This window comes from Sebastes umbrosus, chromosome 21 (genome assembly GCF_015220745.1).
Source record: "Sebastes umbrosus isolate fSebUmb1 chromosome 21, fSebUmb1.pri, whole genome shotgun sequence".
Taxonomy (NCBI): domain Eukaryota; kingdom Metazoa; phylum Chordata; class Actinopteri; order Perciformes; family Sebastidae; genus Sebastes; species Sebastes umbrosus.
Window position 1 is genome coordinate 780962 of NC_051289.1, and position 16857 is coordinate 797818.

The window sequence follows — 16857 nt, forward strand, 5'->3', positions numbered from 1 at the left end:
AATTTGACAGTAAACATGTCCCATGCTTTATTGAAATGAATTGATTCTGATCCAAAACCGTCTTTAATAATAACAATTTTATAAGTTGGTGTAATAGAGTCTTGATAGGAAGAACAACAAGGGAAGATTCCAAACTTTGGACACCAAAAACCAAAACAATATGACAATAAATGGACTAAATCCTAAGCCTTTAAGAGGATCGTCTATCTCTATCAGGAGTAGATACGAGGTACACGTTTCTGATTTATTATCCTTCTAATCAGAGGCTATAAGTGATCTATGGTGGCACTGTAACAGTGAAATTAGATCAAACTTTTACATCTAAAAAACCCTCAAATATCCACTTTCAAAAAACACCATTCTCACAAGTTATGAGTCAATACCAACGAACCACAGGTGATTCCATCCTCACAAATACAACCACATTAATAAAAACAATAATAGTTCAATGCCAGCAATGACTCGGAGAGAGGATTCAGACGTCTGTTTTGCTTTTTTGACCCCCAACAACTTGATTTTCTTAAGGTGCTGTATGTTAAAGGTGCGATGGGCAGCTCTGCATGTCGGCAGCTTCTGAGGGAAGCCCAGGGTGGTAGTTTGAATTTTTGAGGACTTCAAAAGTCAGAAATCAATACTCACACTTCAATACTCAGAGTTTGTGGGGCTGACGACGATGGGAGTACCAAAAGAGATGAGAGAGGAAAAAAAGATCTGACGTTACAGACTCCACTTCTTTTCTCCTGCAGCTCAACAGATATTCTGGATTTTAGCTTTTCATTCGTCACTTGTTGTGGTCGCCGAAATCAACTCATATTTGAGAAAAAGGGTAAAAAGTATAGATTATATACAAAGATTAGAAACATAATCAGTGTTTCTCACACAGACTTTACTTGGGTGGGCCGCCTAAGTATATTTGGTGACCCATTTTAGCATTTTTATTTTATCATCCTTCTGATGGTACAGAAGTTTTATGGATTTTTCTCAACGACAGCACATTTGCTGTCAACTTCACAACTTGGGGCCAAATACTGCTCTCTTCCAACATCCACCAAAAACAAACTCCACAAAAGTAACCACAGTTAACCAGCCAGAACAGAACAAAAAAAACTTGCGATATACTCCCAAAAATCTCAGTCACAATGCTAAATACCAGAGGCACTTAAATCTGTACTCCTAAAATGTGCTTAACCTGTAATGGAAATTCAATTAATATTCCGAGATGAGTCCTAATGAACGTTGAAATAAGGATCTCGAAGAGATGAAATGTCTTTGTTGTATTTTATTCTTGCAAGAAGAGGCACTGGTTATACAGAGTCACACAAAGTCTACAGAAGAGTGCACTGCAGGAGATTATTACAATGTGACTATATAGAAATCTACAACAGGGACCGTGAGAAAAGGAGTTGTTTAACTCAGTGTCCCAGTAAAAGTCAACACTCAGTACTTTCCCACTACATGAGACAAAGAGCACACAGACAGTAACTTTTCACTGTTGCATAAAGAGACATCATTACATACAATTTTCCATTACAAACCTCAATTTAGCAACAACAAACCACAAGGGTCACAAACCAGATTGGTCAAACATAAAGCTTTCTTTGTCACATTAAGGCGAGATTTAACCTTACCAAATGGTTTGGAATCCCGGATGAGCCCCCCATTTGTCACAAACTGGCTCAGGGAATGTGACAAAAAGGGAATTCATGCAAGGTTATATATAAAACCAAACAATTTATTAAACTAAGGTTAACATAAAATGAACAATGAAGTGTGTATTTTGTTCTTTGGACTCTTGCGATGAAAACTATGATGAGTTTATAGCGATCACACCAGTATCTATCTGAGTTGCTGTTCTGCTTAGTATGCAAACAACTGTTGTCTGTGTGACATTAAGAAAACTGTTTACACAGATACGAGAACTGCAGCCTCCAAATTGACCATAAAGTTGAATAAACACCTCCGAAACAAAAAGCGAACGTTATCACCGTGATGAAAGTAGGTTTTTACTGCAGGACTGTTGTATCAGACTGCATGAATATACATAAAATATACTTAACATGCATCCTATAAATCATTTATATGATGCAATTTTACTGCTATATCCGAGTTAAGCCAATATAAGCAGCTAATACCAACCCCGACTGGTTCCAGCTATAGTTAAGATGTCTTTTCGGCTTATGGTTTTATACCTGAGTCAGATGTTGAGCTTCCCCTGCTGCCGCCGTATAATGTTTTATGAGGCAGAGAAAGAGGAGGAAGAGGACAGGGAGTAAAAAAGCTGTCTGCTTTTATCCACCTGAACAGCTCCCTCCTGTTTTTCTGTTCGACAGTATGGAGTCATTTACAGTACGAGTGTGTGTGTGTGTGTGAGCGTGACTGAAGCTCGGTGAAGCTACCGGCAACCGTGAGGTGTGGAAGCAGCAATAAAGGCGTGGGATTTCTGAGGGATGGAGGGAGGAAGGCTGGGGGGATTTTAACAGATCGAACGATGGAGGAAGAGCAGGGGAGAGGATAACAGAAGTGGGGAGGAATGAGGGGAAGGGTAAGAGCGAGGTGAGGAGGAGGAGGAGGAGGAGGAGGAGGAGAGTGTTGCCCTACTTTTCAGTCCTGCTCCTTTCTGGTTCAGGCTTTCCCAAAATCTCTGGTTTCCCCCAAAACTGAGCTGCAGCATCAGAAAGGAAGCTGGTTTCACAGTCGACCTCCTGCGTCAGTAAACGCGATACTGGTTTGTGGTTTGGTCAGATTTGCAGTTATTTAAGGCGGTATGACATCACTGTAACATCTTAAACTCTCAGAAACCGGTCCTCGTCCACCGGGATGCTTCAGAGTTGCTCTGATGCAAGCTATTACATTTTTTGCCAAACCTGACGACTGTGAGCTAAAATAGATTATCAATAAATGATCATTTGTAATTGTCCCCTGAGTGGGAGCGTTCCCTGGAATTCCCAGATCTATGTGAAGCTAAAATGGTCGGGGGGGGCGGCAGCGAGGGAAAGATGTACAACAGATACTGTGTGAGCTGAAAGGGAGCAGCTCACGGAGGCAACCGAGGTACTCAAAAACCCCTTACTGTCCTTCTCCGAGTCATAACTCAAACTGGAAAAGGAGACACTATCCATGGATATCATTATCCCTGATGTCCATCCACTAAAACGTCCATAAACGACGTAGTCTCATACAACTGATCGTAGGATATCTTACCAAAAGTTATTCCCGTTTTCCAACAAATGACCAGCGTGAATTTCAGCTCCAGTCTTTTCAAAATAAACCCCCGTCTTCACAGGAAACAACTTCATTAGGTTTAGGCAACAAAAGTACTTGGTTAGGTTTAGGAAAAGATCGACTTGGTTAGGTTAAGGAAAAGATCGACTTGGTTAGGTTTAGGAAAAGAAACCACTTAGGAAAAGAGTTAGGAAAAGATCGCGGTTAAGTTACGCCAAACCGGATATGGCATAATTTAAGTACGGAAGTTCCGTGACAAAAACGACCTGGTTAGATTTAGGAAAAGATGGTGGTTTGGTTTAGAAAAACAAAAGAAGTGTTGTCAGTGAAGTACAGAAGTTACATGACAAATGAACGTTGACTTCTTTTGCTGTACGATGGAACAGTGACTTTTCCGTCTTGTCATCAACAGGATCAATACCATCATTCATCAGCAGCATTCTGCCATTACCTGAACAACAAAACAATGTGTGGCCTCCTGCAAGCTTGATAATAACCTTCCACACACACTGAGACCATCAAACACAGCTTCATTAAGGCCGACAGAGAGAGCTGTTCCACTGCTGGGAAACTCCGCCGCAGGAATAATCCAGTTTCAGTGATTATGTGTCTGCAGGAAACATTTTTCATCCTGGACGAAAAACTAGTTTAACAACCAAACAAGGAGCTTGAGACAATAATATCCTGAGAGTAAAGTAGAAACACTTATTCATGTTTGGTCTAAAGCTACAGGTGATTCAGGTAATAAGGTTAACCTTTAGAGGAGAAGCCAACACACAGTGTTAACAGATATCACTCTGTGTGTGTGTAAGTGTGTAAAGCTCACGCTGTTTACCATAAAACCTTATTTATTCAGCAATGGAGATGTTCTTTTAAGCACCCTGCTGCTCAGCATGAAATCAAATGAAGCATTTCTCTGATTATTAACTGACAAAACGAGTAAAACTACAACAAACGTGTGCAGATTTAAACGGTGTTCTCGTCTGAATGTCTACAGAGAGACTGCAGGGATTTAATTCTCTGTTTATTAAAGCTGGTGATCTTCTTTTTGTCTGTATTAGACGAGTGTCTTCTGTAAATGAACTCCCAACGTGAGCTCGGTGTTCTGATCTGAAGGGAGTCTCAGCTGAACGGAAGGATTCATTCCTTTCAGCTCTTTTGTGGTTTAATTGTCCGGTCAGAGAGTTTAGAGTCTTTATAGCGGATAAATCAAAAACCTCCATCCATCCATCCATCCATCCATCCATCCATCCATCTTCAACCGCTTATCCAGGCTCGGGTCGGGGGGGCAACAGCTCCAGCAGGGGACCCCAAACTTCCCTTTCCCGGGTCACATTAACCAGCTCTGACTGGGGGATCCCGAGACGTTCCCAGGCCAGTGGAACACCTCCCAAGGGAGGCGTCCAGGGGGGCATCCGTACTAGATGCCCGAACCACCTCAACTGGCTCCTTTCGACGCAAAGGAGCAGCGGCTCTACTCCGAGTCCCTCACGGATGACTGAGCTTCTCACCCTATCTCTAAGGGAGACGCCAGCCACCCTCCTGGGGAAACACATTTCAGCTGCTTGTACCCGCGATCTAATTCTTTGGGTCACGACCCAGCCCTCATGACCATAGGTGAGAGTAGGAACGGAGACTGACCGGTAGATCGAGAGCTTTGCCTTCCGGCTCAGCTCTCTTTTCGTCACAACGGTGCGGTAAAGCGAATGCAATACCGCCCCCCCCGCTGCTCCGATTCTCCGGCCAATCTCACGTTCCATCATCCCCTCACTCGCCAACAAGACCCCGAGGTACTTGAACTCCTTCACTTGGGATAAGGACTCATTCCCTACCCGGAGTAGGCAATCCATCGGTTTCCTGCTGAGAACCACGGCCTCAGATTTAGAGGTACTGATCCTCATCCCAAACCTCCACTTCATTAAATCCAGACATCAGAGTTGTCAACGTCAAAGAGCCAGTGTGCAACATTTTGGGGACTTTATTAGGAGCAATGGATTATTAAAAAGTTATATTGATAACAATACAGCCACAGAGCTTTTAGAAAGGTTTCCTCAAATACATGAATATAGTCTGGGTCTAAAAGCTCGGAGACTTCAGACGACACGTTGTCTTCAGATGTGAGAGGCTTCAGTCTCCTGGTATTCGGTAGGTAGGAATAACCTGCAGGTGAAAAGAAACGTACCTGGCAGGTAAATCCTCTGTGTGTTTACTGAACTCTGTACCCCCCCCACGAACCTGGACCTGGCAGGAATAACTCACCGCCCCGATGTGGCATTTAATCTCAATTGAGCCTAAATGGCCGAAGGCTGTGTGACATTGCGGTGACATTTAGCAGCAGTAATCGGTGAGAAATGTCTCTTCAGAGGCCGCTCACACACTTATAGAAACACTGTTTGTAGGACTCGTTAATGATGTTATGGCTTCACTTTATCATCCCTGCGTGTGTGTGTGTGTGTGTGTGTGTGTGTGTGGAGGGTAAAAGCAGCTGAAGTGGGACACACACTCTGAGGAGGCATTTATCCATCATTCAAAACCTCACTGACATTTTTGTACATTTTTCCTTCAGTGAGTCTTTTCTTCTTCTTCTTCTTCCCCCTCACAGTCTTAAACTCTCCCTCTCATTAAACACAACACGCTGGTTTAGTTTCTCTTCTACCAAACAGAGGCGGCTCTGCAGCTGCAATCCATCATCTTTACTCCCTAACTAACTTACAAAGGCACACAAATATCCACTTAAACACACACACACAGTTGAGAACAAACTTTTTAAGCACACATAGTTGATGACGCTGCGACACGCAAACTAAATTTAAAAAGATGAGAATAGACAGAACAGTCCTCTTATAGCTCTCATTTATCTGCTTTCTGGGGGGGATAAAAATTAATTCTTACGCTTGTAAGAAGTAGATTTCCACGCTGACTGACTGCAGAGTAAACAGAGATGGGAATACGTTGAATCATTCCCTTCTAGGGACTTTTACTTTGGAAAATTTCTAAATGAATCCAGTCAAAATGTTTGATTTTCAGCATGTATGTAGTCAGAGACGTCTTGAAGTCAAATATATCAGGATCATTGTCAGGAAGTATTGATTATCCAGCAACCCAAAAATATAAAGAATAAAGACATTTCCCTCACAGATTAGTGTTTTTAATTTATAATGTTTTATACTTCTGGTGAATATAATCCATCAATCTGATTTCCATAGATGTATTTAGTATCTACAGTTCCCTTTGTTAACACCTTATTTTGAAAAGCGGACGTAGTCCCCGTGTCTACTTCCTGTAACTTCTCCAAGGTGGTCTCTAGCTCTCCCGTCAGCTCCGTTCTCTTTATCCATCATGGTCAGCTCCATCGGGGCCGTTTCAATGCAGAGAACACAAATGTCAGTATCTGGGTGCTCTACAGTCGTAGCGTCAGCCCATTTGACCACGGAGACGAGAGCGACGGCCGTCTGGACCGCCACGTTACCGCCATACCATAACGTTACCTCCGTACCATAACGTTACCTCCGTATCATAACGTTACCACCATACCATAACGTTACCTCCATACCATAACGTTACCTCCGTACCATAACGTTACCACCATACCATAACGTTACCTCCGTACCATAACGTTACCACCATACCATAACGTTACCTCCACACCATAACGTTACCTCCATACCATAACGTTACCTCCATACCATAACGTTACCTCCATACCATAACGTTACCTCCGTACCATAACGTTACCTCCATACCATAACGTTACCACCATACCATAACGTTACCTCAATACCATAACGTTACCACCGTACCATAACGTTACCTCCATACCATAACGTTACCTCCATACCATAACATTACCTCCATACCATAACGTTACCACCATACCATAACGTTACCTCCATACCATAACGTTACCTCCATACCATAACGTTACCTCCATACCATAACGTTACCACCATACCATAACGTTACCTCCGTACCATAACGTTACCTCCATACCATAACGTTACCACCATACCATAACGTTACCTCCATACCATAACGTTACCTCCATACCATAACGTTACCTCCATACCATAACGTTACCTCCATACCATAACGTTACCTCCGTACCATAACGTTACCTCCATACCATAACGTTACCACCATACCATAACGTTACCTCAATACCATAACGTTACCACCGTACCATAACGTTACCTCCATACCATAACGTTACCTCCGTATCATAACATTACCTCCATACCATAACGTTACCACCATACCATAACGTTACCTCCATACCATAACGTTACCTCCATACCATAACGTTACCTCCATACCATAACGTTACCTCCATACCATAACGTTACCTCCATATCATAACGTTACCTCCATACCATAACGTTACCTCCATACCATAACGTTTCCTGATGGCGATACCTATGTGAATCTGTTTTTTAGCTCTCAGGTAAGTTCAGCAGCTATAAGAAGTAAACATCCTTTTTGAGAAGGACCTAAACCGGTCCAATGTCCATTTCCAGTGCGTCTCTGTGAACATCTGGCTTCTTTAAGTGGTTTTATTTATTCTTTAATGTCATTTGAAGCTTAATGTTTCACTTAAAGTGCATCTCTACCCCCCCCCCCCCCTCCCCCTCTCATATAACACACAGTATGGATCTGCACACGGGGGAGGAAACCTGACGCCACGAGCAGCCTCATCCCCAACGTGTAAAATGTGTGTGTGTGTGTGATATGGATTTTTCCAGAAGCCTGTAGTATTGCAGCAGGGTTGTAACAAGGTGCATACTCCTCCTCTGATGCATTTAATCCATGAGTCAGTGTGGGCGAGATGCAGAGGAGACAACTCAAGTCAAACAAACAGAAAACACTGTAAACCTCCCGAGCCGGTCCGTCTACACATAAACACCGTTGACGTGTAGAAAACGATATTCTGCAGCTCAACACATCCAAACCTCATCAAGCAAACCGACGCTCATCAACGATGATGCTGTATCCATCACTGCCTCAGTCTATTTGTGCTCACACGGGACATAAAAACACATCAGTGCCAAAACCTGCAGTTCCACAAACGACCACTTGAGGCTCCAAATGCGAGTCGATCCCCGTAGACCTCCATGTTAAAACACACCAGAGATAAAGAGCCTGGTCTCTATAGCTCATATCCCTGTTCATGACAACTATAGAGGGCTGAATCTTTATAGAACTCACCCGTTTAAACTCAAAGTAGATGTCATGTTTGAACGCCACTCAGTTCTTTAACACATTAACGCAACTTGTGACTTTTAGGTTGTAGCGGCTCAGTTTTGTGAAGATCCTGATGAATCCATCGGTACCAACCATGTCAGACTAGCTTGTAGTGAAGGAGGTTAAATAACGCTCCAAACTGTCATGTCCATGTTCAAAGGGGTCCCTTGACCTCTGACCTCCAGATGTGTGAATGTAAATGGGTTCTATGGGTACCCACAAGTCTCCCCTTTACAGACATGCCCACTTTATGATAATCACATGCAGTTTGATGCTAAATGCAGTACCTGTGAGGGTTTCTGATCAATATCTGTCATTGATTTGTGTTGTTAATTGATTTACAATAATAAATATATACATACATTTACATAAAGCAGCATATTTGTCCACTCCCATGTTGATAAGAGGATTAAATACTGGACTAATTTCCCTTTAAGCTTCATTTAGAACAGATAAAAAATGTGCAATTAATCGCGATTAACTATGGATAATCATACAATTATTAATAACGATTAATAACTAAACTAACAGTAAACTAAATATCTTTGAGTTGTGGACAAACAAGACGTTTGGGGACATCATCTTGGACTTTGGAAAACACTGACACGGTTACGTCATTCTAGAGCTCCTCGTATCTACGACGGGGGCTTTAAGGACGCTGGCGTTGGCGTGTTGATCCACCACTGTGGTTCAGACTGAAACGTGTCACAGCTGTCAGCTGGATGGTGATGAACTATGGTTCGTCGTTCATGTTCCCCTCAGAGAGGATCGACTGTAAACACGTTGGTGATCCTCATCCAGCGCCATCATCACGATCCCTTTCTATCTTATCTACTCATGTTTGGTTTCTTTTTGGATCCACTCACAGTTTCCTGTTTCATGGGCTCATATTCATTCGTCTCTTCTCGTAGAAATGTGCTGCATGAATGAATATTACAGCTGTGACCGTCTCCTGTGAGCAGGATGTAAATCTGATCATTAAACTTTACACTGAATCTGTCAGTCAGACTGTTTGTCCAATAACATGTAAAAATATGAATGCAGGGAGAGATGTGATGGACAGCAGTGTGTGTGTGTGTCTGTGTGTGTGTGTGTGTGTGTGTGTGTGTGTGTGTGTGTGTGTGTGTGTGTGGTTAATCCCCTGTTGGGATTGGCTGAGAGGCTGCTGATGCATTATGGGAACAAAGTGACCAACAGTGAGGTGATTAGCCTGGAGTTGCCACGGTAATGAGGGTGTGTGAGACAGGTGGTCAGTCAGTAAACAGGTGTTCATCTACATACTAGTCAACCTGGTTAACCTGTGTGTGTGTGTGTGTGTGTGTGTGCATGTGTCTCACCTGTCTCTGTATCAGTGCCAGTGTCTGCCGTCCCTCCACTATCAGTCTCTCCACAGTTTTTGGATCCTCCACTGTCCTGTTGGCCCTGAAGGCATCACGCACCCGCCGCAGTGCATAGGTCCTGCAGTAAACACACATTCAGGCCGTTTACAGCGAGGAAAACAAACAGCGCCGGGGCGGGCGGCGAACAAAAGACGACAATAAAAACAACAAATATGTACAGTGGAGACACAACAACCCTCCGAGGGGTTTCCAGAAACAAACAACCACCAACAGACCAAACACAGAAACCTGAACTACATCAGAGGTGAGGAACATTAGAGAGGAGATTAGTGCAGCGGAGACGAGAACACAAACAACAACAACCGCTAATGGATCAGCAAAGACCCGGTCCAAACCCAGGATCTGTCTGGACCGTCAGTGGTCATGTCTGTAATGTTAAATCCAGCGCTACATGTCCGCCAGGTCCGGCGAGGACACCAGAGGCAAACAACGTACATTGATCAGAAGTGAAAGTCGATTTGGGTTTAAATCTGAATTATTGCCAAATCCTTCGACATCTCTCGGTCTGTGAAATCCGACTTCCTGCTATTTATTTATTTATTTATTTTGGCAGGTTCCGTCCTCCATATCTATAAATTGATAAATAAATAAAAAAATAAATGCAACAATAAATTAATTAATTTAGAAATTAATAAAAATAAGTGAATGAATAAATAAAAGGGAAATTTAAACAAACGCGTAAATAAATAACGTAATTAATACAAAGATAAATAAATAAAGAAGCAAATTTTAAAAAAAAGAAATAAAATAAAATAAATATCAATTTATGTCACATTTTATCAATTAATTCATGGCTCTATTTATTTTTAATATTATTTTTCTGCATTTAATGACATATCTATTTATTTATTTATTCATTCATTTATTTTTGATTTTGGCAGGTTCTGACCTCCATATATATAAATTGTTAAATAAATGAAAAATAAATGCAACAATAAATAAATAAAAAAATTATAAAAATAAATACATAAATAAAAGTGAAGATTAAAAACAAGAGTAAAGAAATAAGGGGATTAATAGAAAAATAAAGAAAGAAGCAAATTAAAACAGAAATATCAATTTATGTCACATTTTATCAATTAATCAATGGCTATATTTATTTTTAATATAATTTGTACTATATTTAATGACATATTTATTGATTTATTGAGTCATTTATTTATGTATTTATATTTCTGATTTTGGCAGGTTCTGTCCTCCATATTTATAAATTGATAAATAAATAAAAAAGAAATGCAACAATAAATTAATTAATTTTAAAATAAATAAAAATAAATACATAAATAGGAAAATTAAACAGGACTAAATAAATAAGGCTATTAATACAAAGATATATAAATTGAGAAATTAAATTAAATTAAATTAAATTAAATTAAATAAATTAAAATAGACCTATCAATTTATGTCACATTTTATCAATTGATTAATGGCTATATTTATTTTTAATATTATTTTTGCTGCATTTAATGACATATTTATTTATTTATCAAGTTATTTATGTATTCATATATTTCTGATTTTGGCAGGTATTGCCCTCCACAGTAACAAGCAGACGTACGTCCCACTAAAGTTCAGACAGTCAGCTGGAGGCCTGCAGAAAGCCGACAGATGAAGGAGCTCTGTGGTCGGAGGTCGGCAGGACTCCACGCTACGCTGCTCCGACCACAAAACACAAACACAACACAGCCGGAGGAGGCTCCGATCAATACACCACTCAGACTGTGTGTATATCTATCGGATATGTGAGTACTCTAATAGTGTCTGATGTTCTTTGATATTCTTGTTCAAAGCTTCTCTGAAACTTCATCTTCACTGTAAACCTCCAGATCCACAGTTACGTCCAACAGGACGTCTGATAATCTCCTCCAGACGGTCTCTGGTTTGGATCTAATCCATGTAATCCGGAACCAGGAAGTATAAAGAGCGACAAACTGCGAGTGGCGAGGAGGTCGGGGTGGATGGGCGGGTCAGAAAACCTCTTGACCTTCTTCTTTAATATTCCTTCTTTCCCTCCATCCTTCAGTGTTACCATTCTCCCTTCCTTCCTTCTCTCTCTCCTGCTCCCCTCCAACTCCTCCTTCCTCACTTCCTTAGTTTCATCCTTCTGTTTTCCTCCTTTTATCCATCCTTTCCCTCCTCCTCTCTCTCCATCCTTCCTCACTTCCTTAGTTTCATCTTTTTGTTTTCCTTTTATTCATTCTTTTTCCCTCCTTTCTTCTTTCTCTCTCTCCATCATTCCTTCTCACTCATCCTTCCTCCATCTCTTAGTTTCATCTTTTAGTTTTCCTCTATTTATCCATCCTTTACTTTCCCTCCTTCCTTCTTTTTCTCTCTACATCCTTCCTTCTCACTCATTCTTCCTCCATTCCTTAATTTCATCCTTTTATCCATTCTTTCCTTTCCCTCCTTGCTTCCTTCTCTCTCCATCCTTCTTTCTCATTCATCCTTCCTCACTTCCTTAGTTTCATCTTTTTGTTTTACTCTTTTTATCCATCCTCTTTTCCTTTCCCTCCTTCCTTCCTTCTCTCTCTCCATCATTCCTTCTCACTCATCCGTCATCCATTCCTTAGTTTCATCCTTCCGTTTTCCTCCTTTTATCCATTCTTTCCTTTCCATCCTCCCTTGCCTCTCTCCATCCTTCCTTCTTACTCATACTTCCTCACTTCCTTAGTTTCATCTTTTTGTTTTCCTTTCCTTCCTTCCTTCTATCTCTCCATCATTCCTTCTTATGCATCCTTCATCCATTCCTTAGTTTCATCCTTTTGTTGTCCTCCTTTAATCGATCCTTTCCTTTCCCTCCTTCCTTCCTTCTCTCTCTATACATCCTTCCTCCTAGCTCATCCTTCCTAAACATCCATAGAAGAGCATGATTCAACTTTTTCCCTTCATGGTTTAGTGTTAAAAAAGTTGCAAAAATTGCAGTAAATCTCGATATTGAATCGCAATTCACATCGAATCAGCACCCAGGTGTCGTCAAAGTATCGAATCGGGAGATAAGCGTAAGTTAAGTTGCGCCACTTCTGTAGTTATTTTGACCCAAACTAACATCTTTTCCTAAACCTAACCAAGTTGTTTCCTGTGAAGTTTATTTTGAAAAGACTGTATGCAAATAACGAGCGGAAATTGCTGGACATAAAAATATGAGGAATAACTTCTGGTAAGATATCAGACGAACCGTGAGACAGAGGGAACTATGGGGGACGGATGAAAGAAGGTTTGGATGAGGAAGAAGGACGACAACGTCTCCATTTCTCCTATAAATAGTACCAGGACATGTAGGTATTCCCTCGCGGATACATTCTAATAATGTGCAGTGTGAACACACCAGAACCGCGGCGGGTTTAGACATGTCAACGTGGGTGTTTGGACCTCAGACAGCGGTGGACGCGGTGACCACAGAGTCCACAACAACATAAACTACAGATGAGGAAGTAAATCAAAACAGACAAATTGGAAGTATTTGCTGGCGGGAGCCGCTGAAGTGAAAATGATTATTGGTTTCATTTGCAGCTCTTTTGTCTTGATAGACTCGGGCCTCATTACAGCTGGCAGCTCCTCTGATGGGGGGGGGGGGAAACTACAACATCGACCTTGAGGAAGTTACGGCGCTGCCCGGCGAACCCATCCATCTTCTCCGTCTGTCTCCGGGTCTCCAGCTCATTTAGGATTTAAGACAGAACCAATAAAAGTGTGATGGATCGGATTTACATGCTGCAGTTAAACACGAGGAGCGTCGCAAGGACATGACGGAGGAGGGACGAGGAAACGGGTTTGGGTCGGACTGAAGGTGAGACACAAGGAACTAAGGAGGTGAGGAAAGGAATGAACGAAAAGAAGGAAGGGACAGAAGGTAGGAAGGATAACACAAGGAGAAGACACTAAGGAAGTGAGGAGGGAAGAATGAACGAGAGAGAGAAGGAAGGAAGGAGCTTAAGGAAAGGAATGATGGAAAAGAGGGAGGATGGAAGAACTAAAGAGGGTTTGGATGAAGGAAGTAAGGATGAAAGAATAAAGAAAAAGACAAAAGGAAGAAAGGATAAAATGAGGAAAAGAAAAGGATAAAACTAGGGAAGGAAGAATTTAAGGGGGAAAGTAGGAAGGAAGGAGGGAACAGAAAGGATGGATAAAAGGAGGGAAACAAAAGTATGAAACTAAGGACTGGAGGAAGGATGAGTTAGAAGGAAGCATGGAGAGAGAGGAAGAAGGAAGGAGGTAAAAGAAAGGATGGAAGGGGACAAAGCAAGGAAAAGAAAAGGATGAAACTAAGGAAGTGAGGGAGTAAAATAAGATTGCAGGAGGGAGAGAAAGAGGGAAGGGAAGGAGTATTAAAGAAGGTCAAGAGGAAAATATAAAGAAGAAAAATGATAAATAAGAGAAGAAGAGTGGTTTGTGGAAATGTAGGAAAGAGGGAAGAAGAAAACAGTGAGAGGAAGTAAAGTTAACAGGCAGGAGAGAAAAAGGACATAGGAAGGATAGACAGAACAGAAGTAAAGGATGCAAGGAAGTAAGAAAAGAAGGGAGGAAACAAGACTGGACAGGGAGGGAAGAAAAATATTATTAAGACGGAAAAAATGCATTAAAAAGTCAAAGATGGAGGGAAGCAATGAAGGAAGAAAAGATGACGCAAAGAAACAAATGATGACAAGTGGAGGGAGGGAAGGGAGAAAGGAGGGAGGAAGGAAAGGACGAGAGGAAAGGAGGGTGGACAGAAGTGATGAAGAAGGTGAGGACACAAGGGAGTAAGGACTAAATGAAAGGAGGTATAAAAGGAGAAAAAGAAAGAGGAGGTGAAGGATGATTTGTGAGCAGCTCAGAGTTTGTCATTCAAACGTCCGTCTCTTTTATCGTCCCGAGGCTCAGCGAGGCCGAAGACGACGCCTTCAGGCTCCTCCATCAAACCGACCCGTCCTCTCGGCTAATGGACGAGTAACGAGCCGCTAATGAGCAAAACACAAAAGACGGAACAACAGCGAGATTAGAAAGTGATCGGGAAGGAGGTGACCGCCGGGCCGGCTGCAGGTCAGCAGCTCATCGTGTCCTCTGGACAGGAAGTCAACACACACGGACAGACGGACGGAGAGCGGCGACACGGACCCAAAGTTTCACAAAGTCATTTTTAATGATTTAAAGTGGAGATGTTCCGATAAATACAAAGCAAATTAAAGTAGAAATATCAATTTATGTCACATTTTATCAATTAATTAATGCCTACATTTATTTGTAAAATTATTTTTGGTAAATTTAATGGCATATTTATTTATTATGTTGTTTATTTATTTATTTATTTTTTGGCAGGTTTCGTCCTCCATAAGAAATCATGTGTGGGAGCGTTTTGGATAATTACATTTATTTTTTAAAGTATTCAATTTACTATAAAAGTAAGAAAAGGAAAAGCAAAAAAACCCAATACAAATAAAGAAATAAAATTAAATAAAAGGGAAAATTAAATTGAAGAGCAGATAGAATTAATTAGTGAATTAATACAAATTAATTAAAACAGAAATGTTAATTTATGTCACATTTTATCAATTAATTAATGCCTACATTTATTTGTAATATTATTTCTGGTAAATTTAATACTATCTTTATTTATCGAGTTATTTATTTATTGATCTTTTATTTTGGTAGGTTTCATCCTCCATAAGAAATCATGTGTGGGAACTTTTTGGATGATCAAATTTATTGTTTAAAGCATTCAATTTACTCTAAAAGTAAGAGACGGAAAAGCAAAAAAAAAAGAAGAAAGAAATTAAATAAAAGGGAAAATTAAATTGAAGAGTAAATAGAATTAATTAAGGAATTAATACAAAGCTAATTAAAACAGAAATATAAATTTATGTCACATCAATTAATTAATGCCTACATTTATTTGTAATATTATTTCTGGTAAATTTAATGGCCTATTTATTTATAGTTATTTATTTTTTATTTTAGGCAGGTTCCGTCCTCCATAAGAAATCATGTGTGGGAGCCTTTTGGACGATAATGTCTTCAAATGTATTGTTTAAAGTATTCAATTTACTCTAATATATACAGTAATCTAATGTAAAGTCAAATATAAATAAAGACATAAAAGAATATTTAGGATGCTACTTCTAACTTGGGTTTCCAGGGTTTCCAGGGTTTCCAGGGTTTTCCAGGTCCTGTAGACTCCCTGAATAGAATCCGTTCTCCGTGTAAGTGAGGTCTCCATCTCCACTAACTTTCTTGTTTTTAATATATTCTCCAGTGCTCTGCCTCTTGTTTTATACCTCTCTAACGTTTGTTCCAGCCTTCAGGGCCTCTGCTCAGCTCGTTTTATCCATCTCCAATAAATCCTCTCCTCAGCTCATCTTCTGCATCTGTTTAAGCTGCTTCTCCTCCCTCATTCGTTTATTGAACTCTGAAATAACACGTTCATAAAACCCAAAAAACTCTTGAGATTTGTGTTTAAATTGCATTTCTGTGTTTACGTTCCGTTTCCTGTTACTATTAGCTGCTGCAGTGATCTAATTTTCCTGCAGAGAATCATAAATGTTTCATCTCACTTCACTTTATTTCCATGTTTTTTCCCTTTTTCTCTCCAAATCCAGCCAAACTCTCCCTCCTCTCCCTCCTCACAGGAAGTGCTGTGAGCGTCTGCATCAGCTGTTATTGTAGACAGAGAGAGAGAGGGAGACAACAGAAAACAGCCTGCAGCAACGTCTGGCATATTCAGGTCATTCCACAACAATCCAACAACAACACCGGCACCAACTGGAGGAGCCCACAGCAGGATCCAAACCGGCTCCGGCTCTCCTTCATTCTCAAACATGAGAAACTGACACATAATACCTGCAGAGGTGTGATTGGTGGAGTCTGGATGAACAGGCAGCAGTAGCAGTACCATTAGCACTGCAACAACACAACATGACTCAGCTGTTTACTCACAAGTTTAACATTTAAATGTGAGAAAATTACATATTTCATCTGAAATTATCCGTCCGCAATTAAAATTTCACATGATGCATCAAGTGCA

The 16857-nt window shown here is 40.7% G+C and overlaps 2 protein-coding genes across 3 annotated transcripts in view; one reads left to right on the top strand and one right to left on the bottom strand.

The window, feature by feature from the left end:
* Positions 1–16857, top strand: part of LOC119480982 (NACHT, LRR and PYD domains-containing protein 12-like) — a 705305-nt gene that overhangs the window by 391352 nt on the left and 297096 nt on the right. The window lies entirely within an intron of this gene.
* Positions 1–16857, bottom strand: part of LOC119481001 (LYR motif-containing protein 4B) — a 40602-nt gene that overhangs the window by 17638 nt on the left and 6107 nt on the right. Inside the window, exons 2-3 of one of the 2 annotated variants that reach the window (XM_037757682.1) lie at positions 9798–9918; positions 5176–5382 (exon numbers count right to left, since the gene is read on the bottom strand). In XM_037757682.1, the coding sequence (XP_037613610.1) occupies positions 5350–5382; positions 9798–9918 (154 nt within the window). In that variant the 3' untranslated portion in view covers positions 5176–5349. Of the gene's footprint in view, positions 1–5175; positions 5383–9797; positions 9919–16857 lie in introns of those variants that run through there. The other variant, XM_037757681.1, reaches the window with a different exon arrangement.